The 26,692-nt window shown below is 44.6% G+C and overlaps 2 protein-coding genes across 18 annotated transcripts in view; both read left to right on the top strand.

The window, feature by feature from the left end:
• Positions 1–1,168: 1,168 nt before the first annotated feature.
• On the top strand, positions 1,169–13,973 carry cysu (Curly Su). Its single transcript, XM_065493838.1, has 11 exons — positions 1,169–1,337; positions 9,443–9,607; positions 10,229–10,305; positions 10,443–10,536; positions 10,598–10,986; positions 11,042–11,815; positions 11,877–12,114; positions 12,169–12,431; positions 12,486–12,594; positions 12,658–12,787; positions 13,302–13,973. The coding sequence occupies exons 1-11, from the start codon at positions 1,327–1,329 to the stop codon at positions 13,386–13,388; spliced, it is 2,337 nt and encodes a 778-aa protein (XP_065349910.1). The 5' UTR covers positions 1,169–1,326; the 3' UTR covers positions 13,389–13,973.
• A 661-nt stretch (positions 13,974–14,634) lies between these two features.
• LOC135946197 (titin homolog) overlaps positions 14,635–26,692 on the top strand; it is a 71,676-nt gene continuing 59,618 nt past the window's right edge. For 9 of the 17 annotated variants that reach the window (XM_065494293.1, XM_065494303.1, XM_065494297.1 and 6 more), the window contains exons 1-4: positions 18,505–18,664; positions 19,976–20,123; positions 26,108–26,273; positions 26,511–26,651. In XM_065494293.1, the coding sequence (XP_065350365.1) occupies positions 18,583–18,664; positions 19,976–20,123; positions 26,108–26,273; positions 26,511–26,651 (537 nt within the window). In that variant the 5' untranslated portion in view covers positions 18,505–18,582. Of the gene's footprint in view, positions 14,771–18,503; positions 18,665–19,975; positions 20,124–22,788; positions 22,949–26,107; positions 26,274–26,510; positions 26,652–26,692 lie in introns of those variants that run through there. The other 8 variants (XM_065494305.1, XM_065494306.1, XM_065494307.1 and 5 more) reach the window with 3 other exon arrangements.

Raw genomic sequence — 26,692 nt, forward strand, 5'->3', positions numbered from 1 at the left:
GAGAAACATTTTGAGCATTGGCAGAGCGCCGTGGGTGCGATAGAAATATTTTAAGTTGAAACCCGCAATTTTGAAATTTCGGCTCTCTGTTTTCGGGGGCCGAAGAGCATTTACCGCACACTGTCGTGACAGCCGCAGCTCGGAATTATTTTTAACAAGCGTTGTTATCTAGCATTCATGATATGCAGCGCGTGAATTTTCCGAAATGATCGTCAGACACGCAATTTTGTGCATAGACGAAATTTATGGCCACGCGGCGAGGAGATTCGCGTATTCGCATTTTATGAGCTAATTGCTGCGTGGCAAATTTCAATTTACAACTTCATTTGTGTGCGATTTTTTTATTAGACGTTTCAAAACACGTCAATTACTGTCGAGAGAGATTCAAATATTAATTATTCCATTAGGCTGCGCGGCTAAATTATTGCCCGCGGTTCAAAGGGTGCGACACACATCTCTGCATCTGCACTCTCAATGCTAAATCATTTATTTCGCCTCTTGCCTCGCGAAATTTCTTCAACTTCACTAGCTTTGCACAATTCGCAGGAAAAAATATCAATTAAAAATTGTGGTGGGAAAAAAGTCGTGTTCTTCAAAGGTCTCTATCGAGCATTTCTAAAAAATTCAAAAATATTTGTTTTAGTTATTTGATTTTTGTGAGAATACAAGTTATGGTATCTTCTTAATTGCATTCGCGTTTATTTTATTCGCTGTGTTAGCCTCGAGGTAGTTTTATTTTAATTTTTAACTGAAGACAAATAAATGTGACGTCCCAAAACCTTTTTCCAAAAATTAAATTCAGAATCCTACTTTTTCCATGAAGCCTATAAATCAATTTCAACAGTCATCTAATTTTATTTACTACATTAGAAACCAGGCGATTTTTCCAATTTAATTAAAATTAAAGCAATCGCGTTTCGTGATTAAACCCCACTTTTGTCGCTGGGATTTTTGCACCTAGATTGGCTGCGCTCGAGAATTGAGTCGAAATTACATAATTAAGTGATAATCGCGGGAGTGTTGGTTGACAATGTGAGCGAGCCCCACCAAAGAGCGAGCGATCAAGAGAGAGAAAGAGAGAGAGAAACCCCTCTCTTTGGTCTGCGAGCGAAACGAAAGCTGGCGCAGGCAACTAATGTAAGTAGACCATCGACGGCAGTGCTCGAGCGTGCTTCAGTGGCTCCGAACGCGCAGCCAGCCAGCAACTCCGGTCGCACGCAGGCACACAGTGTCCGTGCGTGAGACAAAACAGACAGTGTCCACGTCCACGTCCACGTCAACGTCCACCCACGCAGCCCCCGACCGCCCACAGTCCAGACTGCAAACATGATCTTTAGGTCAGTCTCATTTTATTTTTCAACCAATTCACATTTTACTTTAAAATTAAAGTCTAGCAAAATTTATAAAATTTGACAGCTTTTTTGGGTTTAAAGTTTTATTTTTATAAATTTAGTTTAATTTATTCGGCCTTTTGAGGGCAAGAATGCGACGTTAGCGTTAGCAGGCGTAATCATTGCGCGGATCGTTTGCTCGGTTTCGGTGGCGGTCAAATTGGCGGGCGTCTTTATCATTATCGGCTCAAATTGGCGCTCGGTCGGTCGGTCGGTCGTTCAGGTCTCTGAACTCGCTCGTCGTTCGTTACGCGTTTCGCCGGCCGCCCATTCCTTGCACGCTCTGAATCGAACAATATTATGTTTTAACAGTGCAAACATTACAAGAAAATAAATATAAAAAAATGTTTTTGACCGGAGTGGGTTTGAAACGGGAAAATTTTCGGCTTGGCGGGACTTGCTCGCAAGTCGGCATTGAGGTCAGCTTTGGGGCAACGCGCGCAGAGCCGGTCGGATCGGCCTGGGCACAATTCTCGGCTCGCGCGCGCGGGTGACCCAGTTATCGTGCCTCCAACTGTACTTTCACCTCTCTGCTATTAATGACGAGCCAGGTATTATCCACATCATTATTTTATGAGCGAGCGGGAAAGACGAGAGGCCAACCAACGGCCGCACAGAACACACAAACACGCGAAAAGCGGAAAAAAGTCAGAAATGAAAATACTACTGAATTAGCTGCAGGCTGGCGGCGGAAAAGAAGAAACTCGGCACCGCTGACTGAGTTTCTCCAACCGACACGAGGATGAGAAGTTCAAACCAGTTAGAAACTGACAGAATTGCATTATGCAAATAGAAATAGATTTCGATTCGAGAAAATCAATCTCAAAACGCAGGGGTTGACAATTTTCTCGATCGTTATTTCCCGTTTGCCGTCTCGAGCGAATGAGTCAGCCGAGCACGTGGCCGGCGTTTTCCAGCCTCACTTTGATTTCTCACAGTTCTCAGCTCATTTTGTTCTCATTTTTCTTTCCATTTGTGTCCGCCGAGAGCCGAGAGCTGACGGCAAATCCTTTCTAAACGCGAGATTTATTGCCGCGGTTCAACCGTGTGCTGTTAATCTGCCTGCAGCGCGGGCAAAAAATCTAATCTTTGTGGCAAAGCAGTAGCACACACACACACATGCAGCAAACGTTCAATTAGCCGCGGCTAATGCGGAGACGCAGATGCATGTGAAAGTGCTCTGCAGCTGCATCGCAATATTCCACGCTTATTAATATATTCCTATATGTATCTTTTGTTCCCACGCACAAACGGGCAACAATCAATAAGTTGGCGTTTTTATTTTATTGCGGCGTTGACAATGTGACTAAAATACACCTTCGCAATAAATATTGACGTTTGCTCCTTTCTCAGCAATTTGCGGATCGAGAGTGTGTTTTAATTTTGGCGGTCTCGGCTTGGTAGACAGGAGGAAAAATGTGCACGAACCCGTTCGTTCCACGTTTGCGCTGCGACGAGACGAGACGCGGAGTATAATTATTGTGCTCTCTCTCTCTCTCTCTCTCTGCTCTGCTCGTGAGGCAGGCAGGCGAGAGAGGATGTCTCGTCCTTATTACATTGAAGCGGCCAAGATTCGAAGCAACTTTCTCGCACTTTTGACACGAAACACGAAGAGTGAAGTGCTCATCATCAGCTGCGCGGCGGCGCAAATAAATAAATAATAATAAAAGGAAGGCAGCCTGCTGCTCTCGCTCGTCAAATTTTTAATGCCATTGTTGTAAAAGGACCGATCCATTCTCTCTCTGTGTCTCCGAAACAAAAAGCTTTCTTTCATCCGCGTCTTTATGTAACCAAAATTGAATTTCACCTTGAAATGGGAAGAGTGCCATGCGACACGCGCGCGCACCTGTCGCTCGCTCGCTCGCTTTCCTCGGGCTTTTGGCTGCCGTTTGCCCCTCGGCACCTCGGTACAGAAGCATAGAAACTATTTGGCTGCGAAAAGCGTGCAAGTGGGGTTAATTAGCATGAGAACAAATCACACTTTTTGCCAGTCACCGTGAAAAAGGCGCACATTCTCTCGCTAATTTGCATAACACGGACGCGTTCAGCGCATCTAGTGCAAATAACTTTCTCGCTCATCCTCAAAGCATTTATATTCCAGTCACAATTCTGGCAATTTAATATGCAGAGGAAAGTTTTAAATGTCTCAATGGAACGACAACAAAGGGACAGCAATTAGTACAAAATTGCCGTGTTAAAAGAACAAAATAGCGGGAAAAAATGTGTTTCAATAGGAGGGAAATGTTGTTAATTGTTGTCCTGTTTAAAAGTGAAAAACGTCGAGGCTGTGAATAATTTTGGCCAATTAAAATGGAATTTGGCGGAGGCCGAAGTGTGATTTATTGAGGAAAGTGCGAGCCCGCACATCCTGCTCGCGACTGCCACTGTCACTGATTAAAGAAGAACCGAAATGCGTGTGGTGTGCTCTACTAAATCATCTGTGCAGTCGAGTTGAACCGGTACTCTGGCTTTTTTGAAACGCGATCTTCTGGTTATTGTGAGCAAATCCGGATTCGGACCTTTGAGAAAGGCGTCCAAGGTCGGTGACGCAAGGCTGGCCTGGCCAGGCCTGCCCTGCCCTGCCAGGTCGGATCGCTTCCGACCGACCATTTTTTCTGCGTGTCGCGCGATCGGAAAAGAGCCGCGCTTTCTATGCGCTGCCCGCGGCGCTGATAATTGACCAATTTTTAACCTGCGTCCGAAATTAAAAGTGAAAGCCCAGCATTTCGATGTTGTCGCTGCGCTCTTGCAAATATTTCGCATCGTCAATAACGCCCTCGAGCGGCAATTTCCAGTGTCCACATCGATCTCTGTCAACAAACAATCAAAGTTCCAGCAGTTCTTGCCTAATTTAATGAAAAAAAAAATATTGTTGAATATTTTGAGAGCCGGCTCACGAATGAGGCGCAGGTGGATTTTGAAATCCGTTTTTATGTGTGCTCATTAGGTATAAATCAGTAAAAAAACAAACAAATAGTATCCGTCGGTCGATCAGTCGGTCGGTCGAATTACTGCGAACGCACACGTGAAAAATGTGTAGAAAGTGCATGCAGTCAAGGTTGCAATACGCCCATTGACTGATCGATTGACTCCGTAGACGCCAATTTAGATCGCCGAACGGTGATAAGCGCGAGCAGAGAGAATGCCAAATTGAAAATAGGCTCGAGTGTATGCGAACAATGCGCGTGGCGTGTCACGGCCGCAATTCTTTCCTCAAAAGCAGCAATGGAAACGAGATAGATAAGAGCAATTTGAAAATAGAGCTGTGTAAAAGGTCAATTAGGAAAAAGTGTTATGATTTCGTAAGTGGCGCGGATCGTAATCTGCGGCGCGTTATTTCCCAAACGCCCTGCTCAATCATCTCGCGACGTCGCGACTACAATAGAGTCTAATGATTAATGTCGAAACGAGCGTTTAATCGTTCGTCCTTTCCACGGCGCGCGCGTCAAGCGGCGCTTCGAGACGGATGTGTAACGAGTTTTGTTTTTTACTCGCGCCAAGGTGACTCGCCTGTCACCTGCAAGGGTGGAGTTGCAACCCTGGCCGAATGTCGTGACGCGGACGATCCGGCGCGAGTTCCGCTCTTTTTACAACCACATTAATTATCGTGGCATGCGCCAATTGAAAAGTGCATTTGGCCTCCAACATCGCAAGCTCGCCGCTCCTTTTCTTCCTCGTGAAAAAATCTCGATCAGCATTTGGTATTGACAAGATGATAAACGACCTTTTACTAACTGGCTATTCAGAGTTTAAAATAAAACAAAAAATGTAGGTCATTCGATTCTAATTTGTTTGGGCGTTGCAAAATAAAGTTTTGATTCATGATTAAAGGAAAAAATCAAAACGCAAAACATTTTGATTTAATTGAGAAAAAAATAATCGGAAAAAATGAAAACAATTAATCACCGTTGAAAATTTTGATTTCGGCTGATGTATTATTACGATTTTGATCCAAATTGAAGTTTATCCGTGCGCTGGAATGGCATTAAGGAAGATTGAGCGAGGGATTTGGGCTAATAGAGACGTCATTCAAGAGCGACGGCTGTCCGAAATTTATGCATTGGCCGCGTGCTGGCTGCTCGGCGGCGGAAAGGTTCCGCAACGCCTTCCTTTCTTTCTTTCTTTCATTTATTTTATTTTATATTCTTCCTGGCCCGATGGAATATAATCCGGCAGCCGCGCAGTGCAAAAGCCATTGTCTGCTTATCTGGACCATCTATCTAATCTGCTGTCTAACAGCCGAGAGCTGGCGTGAGCTGCTGCCTTGAATTACACACACTATTTTCTTTCTTTCTTTCTTTCTTTCGTCGGCGCAACAATGAGTGCAGACAAACGCCGGACGGATTGTGCAAATTGGCACAAATAAATTCAGCGCGCTTTAGCAGCCTTGGATCGGAGAAAGAATCGCATTTTTTCGCTGCACAGGGTGAAATAAAAAGTAATTGCCGACAGTAAAAATCAATTATTTTCTCCAAGAGAGCCTGCACCTTGAATGTTCTTGTCGATATTGAAGTTTTTTTTTTGCTCAAATCCCGGCCTTCCACGTCTGCTTGGAAACCGCGAAAAAATTTCTTTCACCGCGTGCAAGTGCGAAAAAGCTGACATTTAGAAGCGTCCCTCGCGCGCGGTCTGTGCGCGGGTGCAAAGAGCAAGGTTTCCGTTTTATGGCAAGGTGAGAGGGGCAAAAAGACCGCAATAAAACAAACCCAATTTCCACTCGATAATAATTGCTACCGCCGAGACACGCCGCCGAGAGAAGGAGAGATGCTGTAAACCAAACTGGATTCCGTCAATTACGACACTTCTTGTTTTTATTAGGCGAGGTGTTAAAATGCAAATTTGCTCGATTATTGGGGACAGCTTGTATTTTACTTTAAAAAGAATATAGAAATGATATATAACTCCCGTTGGCAGTGAATAAAAAGCGCGTTTACTTTCTAAAAGCGAGCAATTGAAAAGAGAGACAGATGATTAACGCGCTCGCAGCCTCTCGTGTGGGAGTCGCTGTTCAAATTTAAATTTCCTGAATCATCCGCAGAGAACTGACAGTTTTGGAGCAGCAGGCAGTCTTGCTCAAGACTAAAAAGCTCGTACTGTACGCGATAATGGACCTGATCGCTTTCTCGGGTCACATTTTATTTCTCACCTCGGCGCGCGGCCCACTTCCTGGATTGTCGCTCTGCCATTTATACACACATGCACCCGTCTCGGATTTATCGCCGAGTGTGTTCGACGAGCGAGTGGGTGGATGGCTGGCAGGCGAACACAATACATGTTGATCGTGGCTTCGCTTTGTACCGTGGGAATTTTGCAAACGCGAATTGATACTTTGAAAGTGCCTCTATCGAGAAAAAAACTGCGGTTCAAAATGCTATTTATAATTAATTTAAAATTTAATTTGAGCAGCGGTAAAAAAAATGTATTTGAGAATGGGAAATTACGTCAGCGCAGGAGGGCCTTTCTGGTCGTAAAATTTAGCTCGTATTATTGAATGAGCAATTGCCGAGCTCAAATTGTTATTTCATTTCTTTAATGCAGTGACGTCACACCCACACCGACGGTTAAATTTTACTATCATTTTCACCACTCTCGTGCTCGATAAGAGAAGAAATTAAAATATTGAGTCGGTTTGCGGGTTTTGGCGCATGAATGGCCGAGAAAGCAAGAGCAAGACACGAAGCGGTTTTGTGGCAAAGAGACGAATGTCGCCTGACAGGGTTCAGTGTCTGCATAAAATTAGAAAGGTCGCTTTTGAGCGAGCCAAACCCTTGCTTGGTCTATGTACTCTACTCTACGTGCATGTCGGCTCTTTCACAATTCACAGCACCGCGCGCGCGTACTCCACATTGAAAGACAGAGTGTCGGTACAACGCGAACGAGCGAGCGAGCGAGCGTGTATTTACATTTTCACCTACGGCGGCGGCGTTACACATTCTCGCACAACACAAACGCACTTTTTATCTCTAGTAGTAAGTAAGTGTGAATCAATGAGTGCCGCCAAAGCACTTGACAGCTCCATTAATTTAATTAACCGTGCGCTCAGGAATGCGCGGCTACAATAGAATTAACTCGTTAATTGTGAATTTGAGTACACACTACATTGTATGCTCTCGATTTAAAGTCAGGAATTTCTTCTTAGAAAGTACCCAACCATAACTAACTACGAGAGATGTGAGGCAGGTGCAGCATGTCGCTCAAATAAATCAGTTTCGCAACCAAAGGAAGATGACAGCGAAACCGAAAGGCAGCCACCGGGGTTCCACCGACAATCAGGACAATCAGCGGAGAGAATTCACGTTTTTTTTGTGCAGCTCGAGAGTAGCGGCGGCGGAGATCTCAATGAGCGGCACAAAAAGACACGTCTTTGTTAAAAATCGACTAAACAAAGTGCTGAAACAAGGAGCTGAAAAAATGGTAATTAAAAAAATCAAAGCATATATTCAGGTTAAAGCTTTAAAGGTCGAAGCGAGGAATTTTGATTTGGCAGCACGCGAGCAAATCGAAAGTGTTCCGAAAACACGATTGTGCGAGGTGCAAGCGGCGCGAGGATGGGCAGAAAAAGCAGACGCGTTTGAGCAACTCTTTGACTGACTGACTGGCTGACGGAGCAGGGGCCATTAGGCGCGCACGTTGTGCAAATATCATACGTGTGTTACGCCAGCCGGATTTATTTGGAGCACTCGCGCGGCGGCCGCGGCGGCTGCAAAAAGCCTTTTCGCTCTCGCAAAATTATATAATGCATTTAAGACGCGCGCTCTGCTTGGAATATTAAGCGCGGCACGTGCGCGTACAACGCCAATTTCAGTTATGAAAGAAAGTCGTTGCCGCGCGAATTCAATTTCACTTTGTTTTCGAGTGGGTGTCTTCTTTATTCGCATTCTTTGCCCAAGTCGACGCGGAGAACTGCAAAAGGCGTGGTGCGCATGCGTCATGGTTCATGGAAAATCCCACGCATGCGCCGAAAGGGAAAATTTCAACATTTGAACTAGTCTGATTTTGATAAAAAAATAATTATTTTAAATAATTTGTGCGTCTCTTTGTCAGGCTTGATATATATAGCACAACAATTTAATTCGATTAAAAACAACATGAAAAAGTGTTAACTTAAATTATGAGGATGAAAACAGACCCTAAGCTTTTTAGGTGATTAATTTGTTAGTACATATCAAAATGCAAACAAACAAAAATGTGACGGCAGGAGTAGTTTCGAACAAAACAAAGGTGAGTGGCGTGGCACGACGCAACACGAACACACATTGTTGTCTAAATCGATTTGCCGGCGGGCAAGGTGTCAGTTTCATCGGCGATAAAAGCGTCTGGTCGGCGGCGACGGAATTTCGGGCTGATTAATTTGTTAATTAGCGAGCAAAATGGGCTGCGGGAGGCGAGAGCAAGGCCACGCGAGAGATCGCGTTCAATACTTTCACTCCCATTCCATCTCACTCCCTCGACAAGCATGAATGTGTGTGTTTATGCTCAGTCAGCGCTTATGTAACGAGATGCAGCGCTGGAAATATGGATCTAACATTTGTGTAACGAATACAAGAAGCCAGCAGCCACCGGGAGATTGCTCCATTCGCAGCTTGAGGCGCACTCGAGCAAATCTCTCTCGTGCCTTGCGACACGTTTCCTCCATCTATAAATCCGCTTTGCACATTTCCACCATAACTCAAATAAAGCCGATTCAAACTTGTCGCTTGCCTCAATAAAAATTGTAATCTATGGGTGGAAACTAGCGAGGTAATACATGTTATTAAAAAGTTTGCCAGGTATTCTGCCTTTTCTCACATGTTTTATGTAAATCTGACGACTTTTTAATAACATGAATGTATTTTTGACCAAGTGTGAGAATAAACAAATAAACAAATACACGCATGCGTAATCGTTGATTAACTGATTTTAATGGTGAAATCTTAGAATATTCCACCCTGACTTAAAAGCGGCCTGTCACGTTAAATTTCAATCCTCTTCTGGCGAGAAAAACAAAAAAGGATTTTTGAAATCAACGTAGCTGCAAAAATCACTGACGTTTGTTTTGATTTGTGTTTCAGAGGCCAATTGGGCGCCGTGCTGGCGCTCGTGGCCGCGTGCTCGGCGCTGCAGCAGTACACGCCGGTGGCGATCGACGACGAGACTTCGCAGTGCGCCCTGCTGCTCGAGGGCCCCGGCAGAAGCTCCGTGTTCGACCACAACATCAACCTGCTGCGAGGAACATTGTAAGTCGCTTCGTTTCACACGCGCAATTAACGCGCTCGGCAATTGGTTTCTCTTCGGACGTGATTACGTGCGAAAGAAAGAAAGTGTTAACACGTGCAAACAAACAAACAAGCAGATTCGTTTGTTTGATTAGCCAATTTACAATTGGCAATTGCAGCAGAAAAGGAATGATTCCATTCGGCGGCGGCGGCGGCGCAGCCTTGAACTGCGGCGACTTTCGGTGCCAATGCCAGGCCAGCACTAGATATTCGCGCTTTGCGAAACTTTTTTTTCTTTTCGTTCATCTTGACGAGCGCTGGAAAATTGCAAATTGCATCTTCTTGCATAACGAGAGCAACTGCTTCACTCGCGTCGATCGTTAAGCACTCATTGTTAATCTAATATAACGAAAGAGCGTGGCGGAATTTGACACACGCGAGACGAGAATATCAAGGACGCGAAAGTAATTTGCAACAAAGAGAGCACTAATTGCTGAACGGAAACGACCAATTTTTGACGTAATTCTGCGCTCGGACTTTCTCGAGTGGAGAGAAATTAACACGGTTTCACCGGCGCCGAGAGTAATTATGCAACTCGACGAGATATTTGAATGATTATTCGATCCTAATTTGTGATTTCAGCGGTTACGAGGGACGCCACACTTGCATCACCTACGACGCGGTCAACCAGGCTTACATCCAGTCCAGAAAGAGAATCGGTGCGTGAAACACACAACAAATCACTTCTCACTAATTAGCCGAACAATAACTTTAGAATGTTGAATGTATGGGAACATTTTTTTAATGCGCCACTGTGAGACTCGAGATTTTCTAATACTCGATTCGAAATTTGCAGCCGTGTCTCAGCCCAAGAGCGGAGACTGGCGCACCGAGGACATCGCCACGGTTGGAGAGCTGCTGCTCGACATTTCCATCACCCTGGCCAAGACGTAAGAAATTTTGATCCATTGCCAGGACAATGCGAAATAAATAAAACCATTTTTATTTAAGGTACGGTCTGAGCTACGAAGACATCGAGAACGGCCTTCCTCTGATCGACACGTCGAAGACGCTGATCCGCGAGGTGTGTCCGCCCTTCCTGGCCAATGTCGAGTGCCGCGCGGGCAAGTACCGCCGCTACGACGGCCTGTGCACCAACCTGCAGCACCCGACCTGGGGCGCCACCATGACGCCGTTCACGCGGCTGATCGGGCCGCTGTTCGCCGACGGCATCTCGGCGCCGCGCATCTCCGTCACCGGCCGCCAACTGCCGCTGCCCCGCATCGTCTCGCGCACCGTCCACCCCGACGAGGGCTTCCACGACCACGCCGGCACCGTCATGGTCGTCGCCTGGGGACAGTTCATGGACCACGACTACACCCTCACCGCCACACCCCTCGGTGAGTAATTTCGGGCGCGATAACCGAGTCAAAATGATCTAACCCGAACTTTCAGACCCGCTGAACAGGAACGAGCCTGAAGAGTGCTGCCACCGTCCTCCGCATCTCAAGAACCCCTACTGCCTCGAGATCGAAATCCCGAGCAACGACTACTTCTACGGCCACTACAAGGTCAAGTGCCAGGACTTCGTGCGCGGCTTCGTGGCCGTGCGGCCCGGCTGCCGTCTGGGCTCCCGCACGCCGTACAACACGCTGACCGGCGTGCTGGACGGCAACACCGTCTACGGCGTCACCGAGCACTTCACGCGCAGCCTGCGCGCCGGCTACGGCGGCCTGCTGCGCATGAACCCCGTCTTCAGCGAGTACGGCCTCAAGGACCTGCTGCCGCTCAAGCTGGACATCCCCGACGAGGGTTGTCTGAGGCCCAACAAGTCCATGTACTGCTTCGAGGCCGGCGAGATCCGCGTCAACGAACAGCTGGTGCTGACCTGCATGCACACCCTGCTGGCCCGCGAGCACAACCGCATCGCGCAGGGTCTCGGGCAGGTCAACCCGCACTGGGACGACGAAACCGTGTTCCAGGAGGCGCGCCGCATCACCATCGCCACCATCCAGCACATCACCTACAACGAGTTCCTGCCCATCATCCTCGGCAAGGAGGTGATGGAGAAGTTCGGCCTGCTGCTCGAGAAGGAGGGCTACTGGGACGGATACGACACCAACGTCAACCCCAACGTCATCGACGCCTTCGCCGCCGCCGCCTTCCGATTCGGACACTCGCTGCTGCCCACCGCCGTGGAAAGATGGAGCAAGGCGCACAAATTCATTGGTAAAATTCACCGACATATAAGAAGTGTCCATTTGTGATATTAACCATTTTTGCTCCGCAGCGTCCAAGCGTCTGTCCGACCTGATCCGTCAGCCGTACGATCTGTACCGCGCCGGCGTGCTCGACGAGTACTTCATGGGTCTGATGAACCAGGTGGCGCAGGCCATGGACGACTCCGTCACCCAGGAGGTGACCAACATGCTGTTCAAGAAGCCCGGACAGAAGTTCGGCATGGACTTGGCCTCGTTCAACATGCAGCGCGGTCGCGAATTCGGTCTCCCCGGCTATATGGAGTTCAGGTGCGACGAGCAAACGTAATAATTTTGGAGAGTATTAATTATTTTGCGACACAGGAAATTCTGCGGACTGCCCGGCGCCGACTCTTTCGAAGAGCTGTTCGGCTCGATGAGCAACGAGACGATCGCGCGCTACTCGAGCATCTACGAGTCGCCCGCCGACGTGGACCTGTGGTCCGGCGGCGTGTCCGAGCGTCCTCTGCCCGGCAGCATGGTCGGCCCCACGTTCGCCTGCATCATCGCCACGCAGTTCAGCTACTCGCGTCGCGGCGACCGTTTCTGGTTCGAACTGCCCAACCAGCCCTCGTCCTTCACTCCTGGTAAATCATTGCCACTTATCAATATACTTTTTGTATAACCTGGCGAACTTTCAGAGCAACTGCAGGAAATCAGGAAAACCCGTCTGGCGCGTCTGATCTGCGACAACACTGACCTGATCGACAACATCCAGGTGTACCCGATGGTGCTGCCCGACCACGAGATGTAAGCCTTTTTCTTTCATTTATAATCGTGGCCAGCGTGACCTGACACCTTTTTCTGCTGCAGCAATCCGCGCGTGCCGTGCCGCAGCGCCGTGCTGCCCTCGATGGACTTCAGCAAGTGGGCCGAGTTCCCGGGCACGAGCAACCTGGTGCACGCCGCCTCCACCGTGTCCGAGCACACGGGCCCCGCGATAGTGAGTAGCGGCGCCGATCTGCCGTCCGGCTTCGGCGCCACCGGCTTCGACAGCTACTCCTTCGTCGGCAAATAAAAAAAAAGAAAAAATGAAGCAGCCTTCCTCTCGCCCCTCACCTTTAAATAATGCCATCATCGCTTCATTTTAGTTTTACCGCTATCTATATTTATTGTTAGGGACGAGCCGAGTTGCTTTCCCGCGTAGGAATCGCGTATCACATAAGCGTTGCTGTTGTTACCTTTAAAGAGCCGCCGCCTCTCGCCATAGCTACAGTTACCACGAGCATCTGGCGGGAGGCGCCGCCGTTTAACTTAATTGCCATACATTCATAATTTTTGCTCAACATCCCGTTTTCGATTGTCCTCCTGGGTGTTTTGACCGTTTTAACCCGTCATTCGTCATACAGTTTCCTCCAATATAACAAAATAAAATAAAAGGCGAAAATGGAGCCGCGGCCTTTCCCGACCCGACACCAAACTTGACCTCTGACTGACACGAGTCTCCTTTTTGACAGGTGGCCGAGGAGTTTAAGCACAGGGTGGTGGCGCCGCTGCTGTCGCTGACCAAAATTTACAAGCGAGACACCAACGAGACTGCTTGACACACACACACACAAACCAAAAATTAATCCGAGTGCGCGAGTGACTCGTGTCGAGTTCTGTGCATCAATCAAACCGCTCTCTCTGTCTCTCTCATCTCTATTTCCATTGTAACAACTCAATTTAATAATATTTTATATCGCTTAAAGCTCTACTGGACTTGAGTAAACGCACGAATATCAAGGTCGATCGGGAAGGGCCTCCTTCGTGAATCAAAAAAGACTGACGCGCGCCGCTGACACTTTTGCCATACACACGAAACATTCATTTAATAATTAATTCATTAATTAATTAATTATCGTATTACTTCGCGCGTCAGTGCATCTAATAATTAGGGCGGGCGGCGCCGGGACGAGACGCAATTTCCTTGTTGAACCGGCTTTGCGTTGTTGTTTGTTGAGCGAGCTCACCCGCTGTACCCGCTCTCTCGGCCGAGCCGAGCCGAGCCGTCGCTCCACGCCACGCCACGCCACCAGCCAACGAAACGAATCGCTCTATTTCCTCCGCAAAATGAATGACAAATGTTGTATAAGAGATCTGTATACGCATGAATGATACAAATAAACATACGTAGTGTACATAAGAAATCTGTCGCTTTGTTTCAATTACTATAGCTTCTCCTTCAACCTTCAACTTGTGCTACATTTTTATACAAAGTCGCTGGCGAAAAATGATGAGTGATAATTCTTAATCATAAATTTAAGGCTGTGGTAAATTGCCCAATAAGTCACGATGGTTATTTAAAAAATGAAAAAAATACCTATAAAATTACAAGCTGTCTAGAATCAGTGTAAAAATAAATATTAAATATTTCGATCAAAATTAGGTTAATTGGTTAAACATGCTTATTCTTAGTCGTAGAAAATTATTGATAAAGTAATTAAGCAGAGTTGTATCTTATTCGTCTTGTAATTTCAAATATAAACTTTTAAACCTGAACAAAAAATATATAATTTTGAAAAGTCTCGACGTCGATGAAGAAAATGGCCTGCAGTATATGCAACCGGCTGATCACTTCTGTTCAACGGCGCAGTTTCATTGTACGGCAGGCGCAATCTCCGCAATTTTAGATAATATTTAAAAAGGGCAAGTTTTTAGGTGTGCACATGTGCTGAGAGTGTTGCTGCGGAAGAAGAAAGCAAGCAAGCAAGCAAAGGGGAGCAAGACAAGTGCGGTTGGAAGCGGCGTTTAGAGTCAATATTTACGCGAGCGGCGGCGGCAACGGGCGGGCGCGGTGCGGCGCGGCGCGGCGCTCGGACAGCATCTGGGCCGCCGCTGGCTGGCGGCTGGCCGGCCGGCCGGCAGTGAGTGCCTCGAGCTGGACCAGGACAGTGCCAAGGCGAGCACGATGGCGCGTCGCGCCGCGACATGACCGTGCTCACAGGTACGACAGCCAAACGAAACGAATTAGAGAATCAATCATTGAATCGGCGCCAAAATTCCGCTGCCCGCGCGCGCAACCGCCCTTTTCGTTTTTGCAATCGCTCTCGAGATCGGGCTGCCGACAACATTCCATCTCGGCAACACTTTAAATAGCAGCATTCTACAATTCTAAAACGACTGTTCAAATAGCTGCATCTGAAGAGATTTTTGAAATCCGTTTTTGTAATATAGTACAGTCAGAGGATGTACAAAAGAAAAAAATCAGGTCAGCTAGAATAAATTTCTTAAATTAATATTTAAAAAAAATCCTAATCTTTTGTACGAAAAAGAACAATGAAAAATGATTTTTAAATTATTTCAATTAATCTCATGAACATATTAGCATTTCCTATTTTGTTAAAAAAATATTTGCGTTGCATTCTCTCGTAAAATTAATGAAGAATAATTATTTAGCGCTCAATTTCGACGGCTCGCAATTTAATTCTGAAAATCTAGGGATAAAAAATATTTTATAAAATTTTAATGGGTTTAACCCTAAAAATACAATTTGTTTGATTTAAAAAAAAAATCAATTTTGAGGAAATTTGAGTTAAATAGTTAGTGTTTTAATTTTTCAAGTCAGAGGCTAACCTCGATTTACTTTAAATTGCAATTTAATTGATTTGCTGTCGGTGCAGCAGAAATGGCGTTTGGCATTATCGAACTGCTGGGATGAGGGTGGAGGGTGGAAGGTCAGGGTCAGGGAGAGTGACAATTGTAGGCTAAGACGCGATTGAGTTTTTCGGTCGCGGCTGGAGGCTGAAAGTTGGTCTCGTCTGGTAGGGCGGGCGGTCGGTGGGGCGAGTCATGTGTTGCTTGGACCGAGTGCTGGTGGTGGTGCGCGCGAGCCGCCAGCCGCCACGGTCTATTTTGGGCGCCTCCGAGATGATTTTGGCCTCGGCACGCACTGCACAAAACGTTGCCGCGACCAGAAAAGCAGAAAAGAGCTCCAAGCCGCGCGCGCCCGCGTACGTAATTATATGCGCGCTGCTTGACACGCCGCGCACAAAAACAGTCTCTCTCTCTCTCTCGCTCTCGTCTCTCTCGCTCATTCTCTGCTGGCTGACTTAATCAGCGCCGCGCGCCGACAAAAGCTCGCCTCGTCACCGGCAACGGCCTTGATTGACTTTCAAAGACGCTGACAAAGGAATTTTCGGCCGCTGCACTCATGCACTTTGTGCCACAAAAGCTTTCATTCACGCACAATTTTAGACTCTAATCTTTGCTCCATTCATTTCACACTAATGTGTAATGTGTAAAAAATGAATCGTCAATTCAGGTTTTTTAATTAAGAAATAAAATATATATTACATAAGGCAATGTCCTCGTTGCAATTTTACTAGGCTCTGCGCGGTTTTAATTTAATTTTAGTCTGGTAACCAACCCCCATCGACCATCGAACACGTTTTGAATCGCAAATCAAAAGTTTATTTCATTATTTGTTATTAAAATCGGCCTAACAATTCAGTGAAGGCATTTTTCAAGGTATATCTAGATATGACACAGATAAATCATATCTGTAGGGTTAATTAATTGGCAAAACGCGCAAACGGATGCGGAAAATCCTGTTTAACAAAATGTCGCCTAAATGCAGGCGAATGAATCGGTCAGCGGCGAGCTGAGTGTCCATGCGGAGGACACGGAAACGGAAATAAAAATCTGTGGTACATACTTTTTCAATCACTGCGTCGTTCAAATGAGGTCCATTGGGTCCAATCCGGCGATTTCGGGGCCTAAACAACCAGCGCAAGTCGCGAATTCGCACGAAACTGACGAAACACGAAAACAATGAAAAATGCACTGTCACTGATTCCTGGAATCAGAAAGAAAAGAACGCAGCCAGCTGGGGAGGAGGAGGGAGAGAGTGGTGCGGTCAGCCAGGCAGGACAAGTACTTGCCCCTCTTTCCCTCCTTAACGATGACCCCGCGTGGCGAGAGCGAAAGCGACAAACAAAGGCTGCTTACAAACTTCCGACATTCCATTCTCTAATTCGGGAATCGAAGCGATTGAAACTCAGTCAGCCGCGAAAGTTGGGTAATTTCGTAAACACGGAAAGATGCACTTTAAAAGTCTATTTTCGTGGGCGAAGGAGGTTGACGCTGGCATAATTACACTCAATTACGTTTATTTTGTGCCAATTAGCAAGGATTCGGCCTTGAACAGGACAGAACAAAGGCAAACACGCAGCTGGAAGCCAAGTGCACGGAACACTCGCCGTTCTGCTCGCGTCACAAAAATAGTGAAATCCAAATTTCCATTTGAAACATATCACTGTGAAGGAAATTTCCTGAGGATTCGATTCATACATTTAAATGGCAAGGTCGTCGCTGTAAATCGCGAGTTAAAGAATGGAATGTCGCAAGTTCGAAAGCGCAGCTTCCTTCGTTGCGTTCGCACAGGCCACGTGGGGTCAGAGTTAAGGAGGGAAAGAGGGGCACGGCAAGTACTTGTCCTGCTGCCTCTGCCTGCTCGGCCAATTGTGAGTTGTGAGCACCGCTCTCGCCCTCCTAATCCCACTCCACTTTCTACTAGCCTGCTGTTTCTTTTCTCTCTATGAATGAGAGGCCGTTTTGACCTCGAAATCGCCGGATTAAACCGCCTTTGGGCGACGCAAGGATTGAAAACGTGAGTTCACTCTATTTAATTTCCGTTTATGTCCTCGTTGCCCTCCGCATAGACTCTCGCATTCCACTTCCTGCCGTAATTTGACCTTCAATTTTTGTTTTTTTTTCGCAAAAACAAAATATTTTAAATTTGGAAATATTTAGAGATTGACTTGAAATTGCAAATAATATTGGTTAGGAGTAACTTGACTAAAATGCGCATGAAATTTTTGCCCTCTTTCTGAGTGGCCATTAAATTTAATTAAAAATGGTTCTCCTGCGAAAATGGCCCGAGGACTTTATAAAATCGCGTACTAGCAACAAATGAATTAAATTTTCAGCGGTAGTACTTAATGTGTTTGAAGTAACTGGAAAAAAATTAATAAAATTTTGCACATCATTTTGACTTTCCGGGAAACAACAGCCGATTTTACAATTTTTCAAACGAATTTCTAGTGAATTTAGTTTACTATTTCTATTTGATCCATTTTTAAACTATTTCCTCGAGACTCAGATGTTGCCTCTCAATAATTCGATTTTTTTAAAGATTTTTCGGAAAAAATATTAAAAAATGGGAGGGAATTTTTTACTTTACGAGGCAGACAAAAACCTGCAAGCCCTGAATTATTGATATGATTTAATTGTTATCACCGCAGTAATTACGCTCGCGTCGTTTGTCTTTTATCTGTGACAAAAAGAGCAGATATCGCACATCGTCGTGTCGGTCTTGGTGTTTTTGGCACTTTGATTCAGCGCGAGCGGCGGTTTAGTTGGAGTTTCGAGCAGAGGCGACATTGTTCATTGTGTGTGTGTGTGTGGACAAATTTTGGCCGGTGTGTGGCCGCGAGCGTGATGCAATGTTTGATTTTGGTGCAGTTGCAGAGGCGCCAAGGCGGATCGAGAGGCTCTCGGTGCTCCATTTTTCGAGCGCTCGCTTTTCTCGGAGGTGACGCGCGCGCGGGCGAGCGAGCGAGCGAATTTCTCGCCATCGGCGGCGCAGCCAACTAGCGTTTGGCGTTCGGTCCGTCCCTCCGTCCGCGTCCGTCCACGTCCGTCCGTCAGTCTGTGCGAGCGGTGAGCATCCAAAAGTCCCTGCTGCTGTAGCGCACGCGGAAAAAACTGGCCTCGCCACGCGAAATCCTCTACTCTCTTAATGTGCCGACCAAGTTGATGCTGCCCGTGATCGCGGGCGTCGGCGCAGCCCACTTGGCCTTCAACTACTGGACCTCCGGCCCCAGGCCCAGCCCCACCGGTCAGTCCTCCACCGACACACCGATAAATCCGACTCTTTGTTTATGTAGCAAAAATAGAAATGCCGCGTATACTACTAGTTTACCAACGGTGACGAACGCCAGCTTAACATTAATTTCAAATTATCAATTTCTTAATTTTTTCGTACAATTAGTTGTATCTATTAATGTTTGAACTTTGCTGCTGTGACGCTTATTTACAGTAGATAAAGGTTAATTACACTTGGAATTTTCTATACTCAAATACGTAGGAATTTTAACTGACTAAACGCATCCAGAAAATAGAAAGATGCGTTTTTCTCCCACCAACGATTTTCCTTACATGCAAAACTTACTATAAAAATAGAGTTCAATACTCATAGACATCTCCAGATATTTTTTAAAATTAATTTGGGACGATTTTTTAAATAGCTAATTACAGACACAAAAATTAAAATCAATAGTACATTTATTTATTAATTATTAATAATAATGAAACGAATCATGATTGTTGTGCTTTAAATTCTATTTAAAATATTGCATAGAAAACTAACATAACAGAGCAAGTAGCCAACAGCTGACACTATATACTTTTGATTTACTTAACGCGTGGATATTAAATTGCAAGTGCACGGCTCTGCCGCTTAATACTTTTTAGAAACTAAGTTTAACAAGGAATTAAATTACTCTAGCTCTTTTAAAATCTCCAAAATGATATTTACATTGATTAGCCATTTTTGACTCCAAATATTTGCCACAAGTCAAGGCCACTAGTCGCGATTATCACTATTTAATTTAATTAAAAGGGACTTGTTATAGTGTTCGAACAAGAACTTGGTGACACAGTCAATAATAAGCAAATCAGTCATTCTAAAGTTAATCTCAGTTTCACAACGCGAAAGTAAACGCCAAGCGAACGTTGATCTCAATGTTGTACATTGTGCCTCTTAAGACATTAATTAAATTAATCGAGAGGCTCAATTGAAAACTTAATTAGAAACTAGCGATAATTTCTCAAGATATTGCAGTAAAATCATTTTCAAAACAATTTAATTTTTTGTATCTACCTTTTTTACAAAAAAATAGTAAGTAATGATTATTTATTTACTGGCCTGAAATATTTATACTGTACGAAAATTATCTTCATTTCACGATTTTCTTTTATTTTGGACACTTGACATTAAATTAAAATCGACAATTTTCATAATCTTTAGATTCATAGGCATACTATTTTGAATTATTATTGCTGGATGGTTGTACAGTTTGTGCTGTTGGTGAAGTATGGGGCATGGTGTGACGAATTGGATAATCTCATAGGGATTGTTGTGTTTCAGAGAGCGGCGGCGCGGCGAGTGGTGCAGCGAGCGGAGAAGAGGCGCCGCCGCAGCTTCTCGTGGAGGCTGCGGTGTGCCGCGTGTGCGAGGGCGACACCGCCACCCTTGCCGTCCGACTGTCCGGCGGCCGGCCCACCGAACTCTGCTGGTCAGTCCCCAAACTATTTCGCCTGCTTGCGTTTGGCTTCGCGCCCAGCCCCCTAGCTGCCCCTTCACGCAAACGCTTTCTCGGAACCGTTTATTTCGCTGATTCCATTCACACACACGCACTCTCTGCAATGGAATGGAATGGGCGAGACTGTCGAGTGACGAGTCCCTCCATCCGACCATTTGCCAATCACAAAATGCTCGTCTCTTTGTTTTTAATTAACTCGAATTTATCACTGTAATTAATGGAATCGGAATTAATTAATTTCAATATTATTATTTTTAAAGAGTGCGTGCAACTGTAAACATTGGTGCCAACTAGGGCTGGCAATTTTAAGCGGTAAATAGTCGTGAAATTTTTAAAAATATTGCTTAGTTATTAAAATTTCACATATTTAAGGAAAATCCTACATTTATGCTCATATTTTTTTTAAGGAAGGGATATTCTACCGCGCGAATAATGTTTATTACTGACATCATAAAATTTTTATTTAAAATACCTTCAATCATAATAATTAATGCTCCAGGCGTTTTAAAGTGACGATTAGTTGACGATTGTGAAAGAGTGGATGAGTCGCGGCGCGAATAAAAGAAGATGCGACGAATTGGGATCGGTTGGCATCGATCACGCCGCGCGAGCAGGAGAAAGACACAACACGCGACGCGCGACTCGCGACTCGCTCGCTCTATCTATCTCCGGTCTCCGTCCGACTGACCTTTTTCTCGCTCCGCCTGTTGAGCAAGCTTGCGACAACACAAGAAGAGAGAGAATGCATCCATCGCACCTGCCTCGCCCGCCGCTTTCGTTCTCTGAGCTCCGCTCTACCTGCGCATGCATTTTCAAATCCATGAAAAACACTATGCCCTTCAATTTGGAAATACTTAAAACGAATAAATAAATGCACTGACTTGAACATTAAATTCAAATTAAATATTACATGATCTACTTTCAAGTTAATTTCCGTCGATTTTTTAAAGTAATAAATTTACTGGAATTTAAAGGGAAGTGCATTAACGCGTGTGGATTTCTTCGTGCTTAACACAGCGTTTCATGCAAATTAAATGTACTAGATTCGAGGAAAATCATTTAATTGTGGTTTCCGGCTTCCGACGTTTCATTCTATAATTCAGAATTCAAAGTGACGACCGCAACATTTTAATAAATGAATCGAGAAAATTTCCTTCCCAGTCGTGAAATGTTTCAAATGAAAATTTGCCGTTTACCATTTTTACTTTGTTGTGCCCTGCTCAAGGCAGAACGCGACTGTTATGGACCCGAATCCTTGTTAATTGGCACCAAGTAAATAAATTTGAGATTAATTATGCCTTAATTAACCTTCTCTGGCCCCGAAAATAAACTTTCAAAGTGCATCTTTCCGTGTTTACGAAATTACCTGACTTTCGCGGCATAATTTCAACAGACGTTTCAATGCAGAGTTAAATTTTGATCATGCCACTGTAAAGGAAATTCGCAATTGATATATTAAAATAAATTTATTCGCCACTTTCGCTGGCTGTTTTGGCTTCCAAATCGCCGGATTGGACCTCATTTGGACGATGCAGCGATTTGAAACTAATTACACACAGTATTTTATTTCGGTTTCTGTCCCCGTTAGCCTGCGCACGGACTCTCGGCCGAGCCGATCTTTTTCATTGGTAACATTTTAAGGGAAACATTTATAAACGGAATAGCACATACTATTTTTTTAATATTTTTTCATATAAAAATCCCTTGTACGATGCTCGTTTTTCGCCTCAAATCAAATTTGCAGCCAAATAAATTGTAGAATTTTGCAAAAAGAAAGTTTTGCAGGATTTGACAGATTCCAATGATGTCTTTGTGAACAACCAAAGCCTATTGCGTGCAAGAAATTTGATCCTAAATTATGTCCCTTTGATTCTTTCCTCTCCTTGCATTTAGACGAATTATTCCTTCAACATTGTGCTGAATTTTATAAGTTTAAAATCCAATATTTTACTTTGGATTTTTGTAATTGTGGAACAATTGAGTTCGATTTTCACTAGGTTAATTAATTTATATATTGATTGAAACCAGATTCGTGATCATTTTATTTTATATTTAAGCAAAAGGTAAGAAATCCAGTTTTATCTCAAATTTGTTCAAATAAATAGACGCAAAATAAAAAATCGTCCAAATCCGACGAGTAATAAAATGTTATGGATAAGAATCCGGTTGAAATTGCTTGCGTGCTGTAGTTTGGGCATAATGTACGCTTATTTGCAGCAGAACAACTTGAACTTTTGATTTGGTTCCCTGTTGCGAAAATAAAACAATTTTGCCAATTTCCGCTGATTGTGAGTTTATATCGCACTTAAAAAATTGCACCATGTTTTTAATTTTACTGCAGAGATTTTGTTTGTCATTTGAAGTTATTCCTGCTGCCTTGGTTGCTGAAGGGGAGCAAACAAATTGTATTTTTGAGGAAATAATTGGCGAAACAAAGGTGCTGGCGCTCGAACGAGAGGGAAAAGTCTGCGCTGGAGAGCGTTGTTTTATTTGCGTCGCGCGCGCGCGCGCGCGCGCGCTCGGCGGAGAGGCAGGCAGGCGGTGGCGACGTCACGCTGCTCCCGCTGCGGCGGACGCGGAGCCGCCGCGGCGCCGCCGAAAATACCCCGCGGCCGAGCAAAGGACGTGGCGAGAGCGAGTCAGTCGGCAAGGTGGGTTCGGGTCGGCCGGTGCGAGTGTGAGTGAGTGCGTGCTTGCGTGCCGTCCATCATGAGGGGGCTCTGAACGCACCGCCCTCGACGGGGCATGGGGAGCAACTGCTGCAAGGGAGACGCCGCCACCAAGTCCAACACCAAACGGTTAGCTCGAAATATTATTCATTTTTACCCAATAAAAACGACTGCCAAACATTTTGTATGTAATACAAAATTTTAGCCGGAAGGAAAAACAATGTCCTTTTTTAATAAAAAAAAATTGGTCTTCCAAGTCTTCTTGCAGTGGTTAGAAACATGCGTGTAAATAGACAACAGAAAAATTATTATCGCTTTCAAGAAGTTTAAAAAATTTTAGCGTTTTAAGATATTTTAGTTTTCTTTCTTCCATTTTAAATTCTATATATTAAAAAAATTATTTATTATTTATTTATTCTATACGAATTTTGAGGGTTTGGAATTTGATGCAGGAATTCATACGAAAGGAATAAAAATTTTGGAAAAGGGTTCGGAATACATTTAGACAGTTTTAAACTATTATGACCCCTACTTCTAATGATTTTATTGCCAACATTCACAGTTTAAACGGTTTGCAGTTCTTTCGCATGAATTTGGCTTTTGTTAAGAGTTTTAACGTAATATTCAAATGGCGGCATTGGCGAATTTCGATTATTAATTATAAAATTATTATTTTATAAATTAGAGAATGAATATCATTTTTCTTTACGTTTGAGATTTATTTTATTAATTATTAGTCCTGAGAGGCTCAAAAGGAGCAAAATTGAAAAATAAAAACAATCAAACAACAAGGTAAATTTGCAATAAAAAGCGTGAATATCCTTTTAAAAGCCACAAAATGGCTAAAAATAATAAAATAAATTACTTTTCTTTTACCTGCAAAATTTAACTCGATAATTTATGTTCATTTCCACAATGTTGACTATTTTAATGTTTTTCAGATTTATAAGCGATTTAAAATTATTTTAGACTCTTTCAAGCGGTTTTATTAGATTTTTTGAATCCAATTACTGCTTAGCCGACTTGAATATTCTCGCAAAACATATATTTTCACGTAAATGAGTTTGAACTTTAGTAAATGAAGCGTATTAAATGCAGTTAGTATTTTTTGAGCATGTAAACGGCAGCAAATGTTGCAAGCGTTCCGATGGTCAGGTTGATAAAGATGGTCGGGGCGCAGAGCGGAGCTATGCGGCGACGAGTCGCCGCCGGCCGTCAACACGCGCGCACGACTTACGTAAGACAGCCGAGAGACGCTAAATTTAATCTCCCGCCCTTTTCTTTTTTTAATAAACACACACGGGCGAGTAGTCGATTGAGATTGCAAAAGTGTGTCCGCACCCAAAATAAACATCGTTTAAGCGAAAGCGGAAGTGCTCCATAACATTTTTTGTCTCCTCAAAATTGAGCCATTGCGGAACTCATCGACGCGAGTTTTCCCTTTGAATGAGAGCTATAATTAATTGGACAAACTGAACTTGGATTGAATCAGATTTTTTTCTTGCAAATCATAAAAAACAACTCGATTGAAAGCGATTCTAACTGTCAAACGTAGTCAAACGATTAAAATTGTTTTATAGCAATTTTATTTCATACGTAGCTATTGCAAATGCGTTATTTGATTGATTTTTTGTTTGAAAGAATTCTTACAAATAATAAAGAATAGTATTATGGTGTCTCTAGCTGTCCTCAGGTAAATTATATTTAATTTGAACCCTTACGATGTCTGGCTAACCTTAAAAGAGAAAAACTCGGCGTATTTTTACCAGAGTGATAAATATTTTGTAATTCCAACGGGAACATATGGTTTGTTTGTTGGGATGAAGATAAAAGTAGGCCGCTTGGAATAAAATTTGGGCCGGCATCTGCTCTCAAGATAAAATGCAGGAGTAGACAAACGGGTTGAGTCACGACAAGTTTCAACTCGCGCGCGGCACACGACGGTGTGGGGGCCCAACGTTTTAAAAATAACGACACACACCATAATAACACTATTTTCGATGCGATCTCGCCGCTTTTTATATTGTGCCCAAGAAGGAAAAGCGAATCGTCGGTGCCGAGACGGAAGCTTGTCCACGCTCTGACAGAGATATTAGTTTGAGCCGCGAGCCAAGCGAAGCAGCAACCGCGCCAGGCAATTGGCCCGCGCTCAAAACGTGATTCCAGAACTTTGTCTCCGCGCGCTTCCACGGAATTTGCAAATTATTTGCTCCTGGCCAATTAGCTAATTCGGAAAGTCCTTACTGTTCTCAACCAACACGCAGTCTCGACGTAAAAGTATTTCTTTTTCCGAAACGGCAGTGCAAGATTGTAAAAAATGAACTTTGCCAATTGACCAAATTTCGTATGAATGGGCACGTGAATTTTGGCTTGTTTACACGCGTGACACGTGGTTGCGTTGTTCACAAACAAATTTGAGATGTGGAAAACATGTTTCACGCTTCGGTTAGAACGTGCTCCGCGTCCGATCTGGATTTACGGGTTATTTCCATTAAGAAGTGCGGAATTTGGTCGGATGCGAAGGAGGAATTGGGATCGTGGTCTTTCCCGACCTGGTGCAAAGTGGAACGAATGTACAAGGTGCATCGGTCGGGGCCGAATGCGCGCGTCCGCGTCCGGCTCGTTATTGTGGGCACGCGAGATTTGTGCCGCGGCCAAATGCCTGCGCGTATTAATAGCCGAGCGACAGCGGCTCGTCTCTTTGCAGCTACTTGAACTCTTTCCGCGCGCGTACTCGCTCGCCTCGCCTCGACTCGGCTCCACTGGCTAAAACTAAAACACGGCTCGTTAAGTCCGCCGCCTTAAGCCCCTCGTTCGCACCAGATTTATTATGCACTGTCAGCCGAAAATGCAACAAGTTTGATGCACTTCAGTCGGCACAAACGACGCAAAGAAAAAGACTTCCCTACTTTTTATTGGAAATAGTGAGAGCATAGGATGCATACGTTCGGTTTAATAAAATGAAATTTAAAAAATTGAGAAAGCAGAAACCGGTTATTACTCAACTGGTCGACTTTGGATTTAATATTTGCAGCTCGTGTCACATGAAAATTTTGGGAGTTCCCCCAGCACGAATTTCCTCGAAAATTCTAAAGCTAAAATTAACCTTGATGTAAGCCACGACGTATTATTCTAATCTAAATATACGTCTCCGATTAATCCCAGAAAAAAACTGTCAAGTTCGATGTGCTGTCTATTTTTGTGTGTTCCTGACTCGAGTTTGACATTTGGCCCTGAAATAAAGAGCGTAATTTGGATTAAATTTGTGTGTTGTGTTGTGTTGGGCAGGTCGCGTGGCAGTGAGGATTTAGCGAGCGACGACCGCTACCAACTTGCAGAAAACAATAATCTGGTGCAGCTGGCCGTGCAGCGGGCTCGCACCGACGACACAGGATTCTACTCGCTGCTGGCCAAGAACGCGGCCGGCCAGGCTAGCGCCACGCTGGAGCTTAAGGTGACATCCCACACTTCCGACATCCAGCCCGCCAACTAAATTAACCGTCTAATTTGCCATTCAAGGCGGTTTTGATTTCACCAGGCACAAATTTGTTAAATTAATAATTAAAAAATAATCATGTCGTGCCGAGCACGCATCCGGTTGTCGCCTGCGAGTTTCGAATGCATGCAACACGCTTGTGCGACGAGAAGCGCGGGATGCTGACATTCGATTTATTTATTTTTTGCTCGTCAGGTGGATTCGCCAACTTCGGCGAAACGAAGGCGAGGAGATGGCGACGGACCGCCTCCGCAGTTCCTGCGAAGCCTCAATGACCTGGCGGTCAAGGTTGGCACCAGGACCCGCCTCCTGGTGGAAGTGCGTGGCGCGAGCAAGGTGCGCAAGCCCAAATTAAAATCGGAAAAATCATTTAATTA

The sequence above is a fragment of the Cloeon dipterum genome, chromosome X, assembly GCF_949628265.1.
Source record: "Cloeon dipterum chromosome X, ieCloDipt1.1, whole genome shotgun sequence".
Lineage (NCBI taxonomy): Eukaryota > Metazoa > Arthropoda > Insecta > Ephemeroptera > Baetidae > Cloeon > Cloeon dipterum.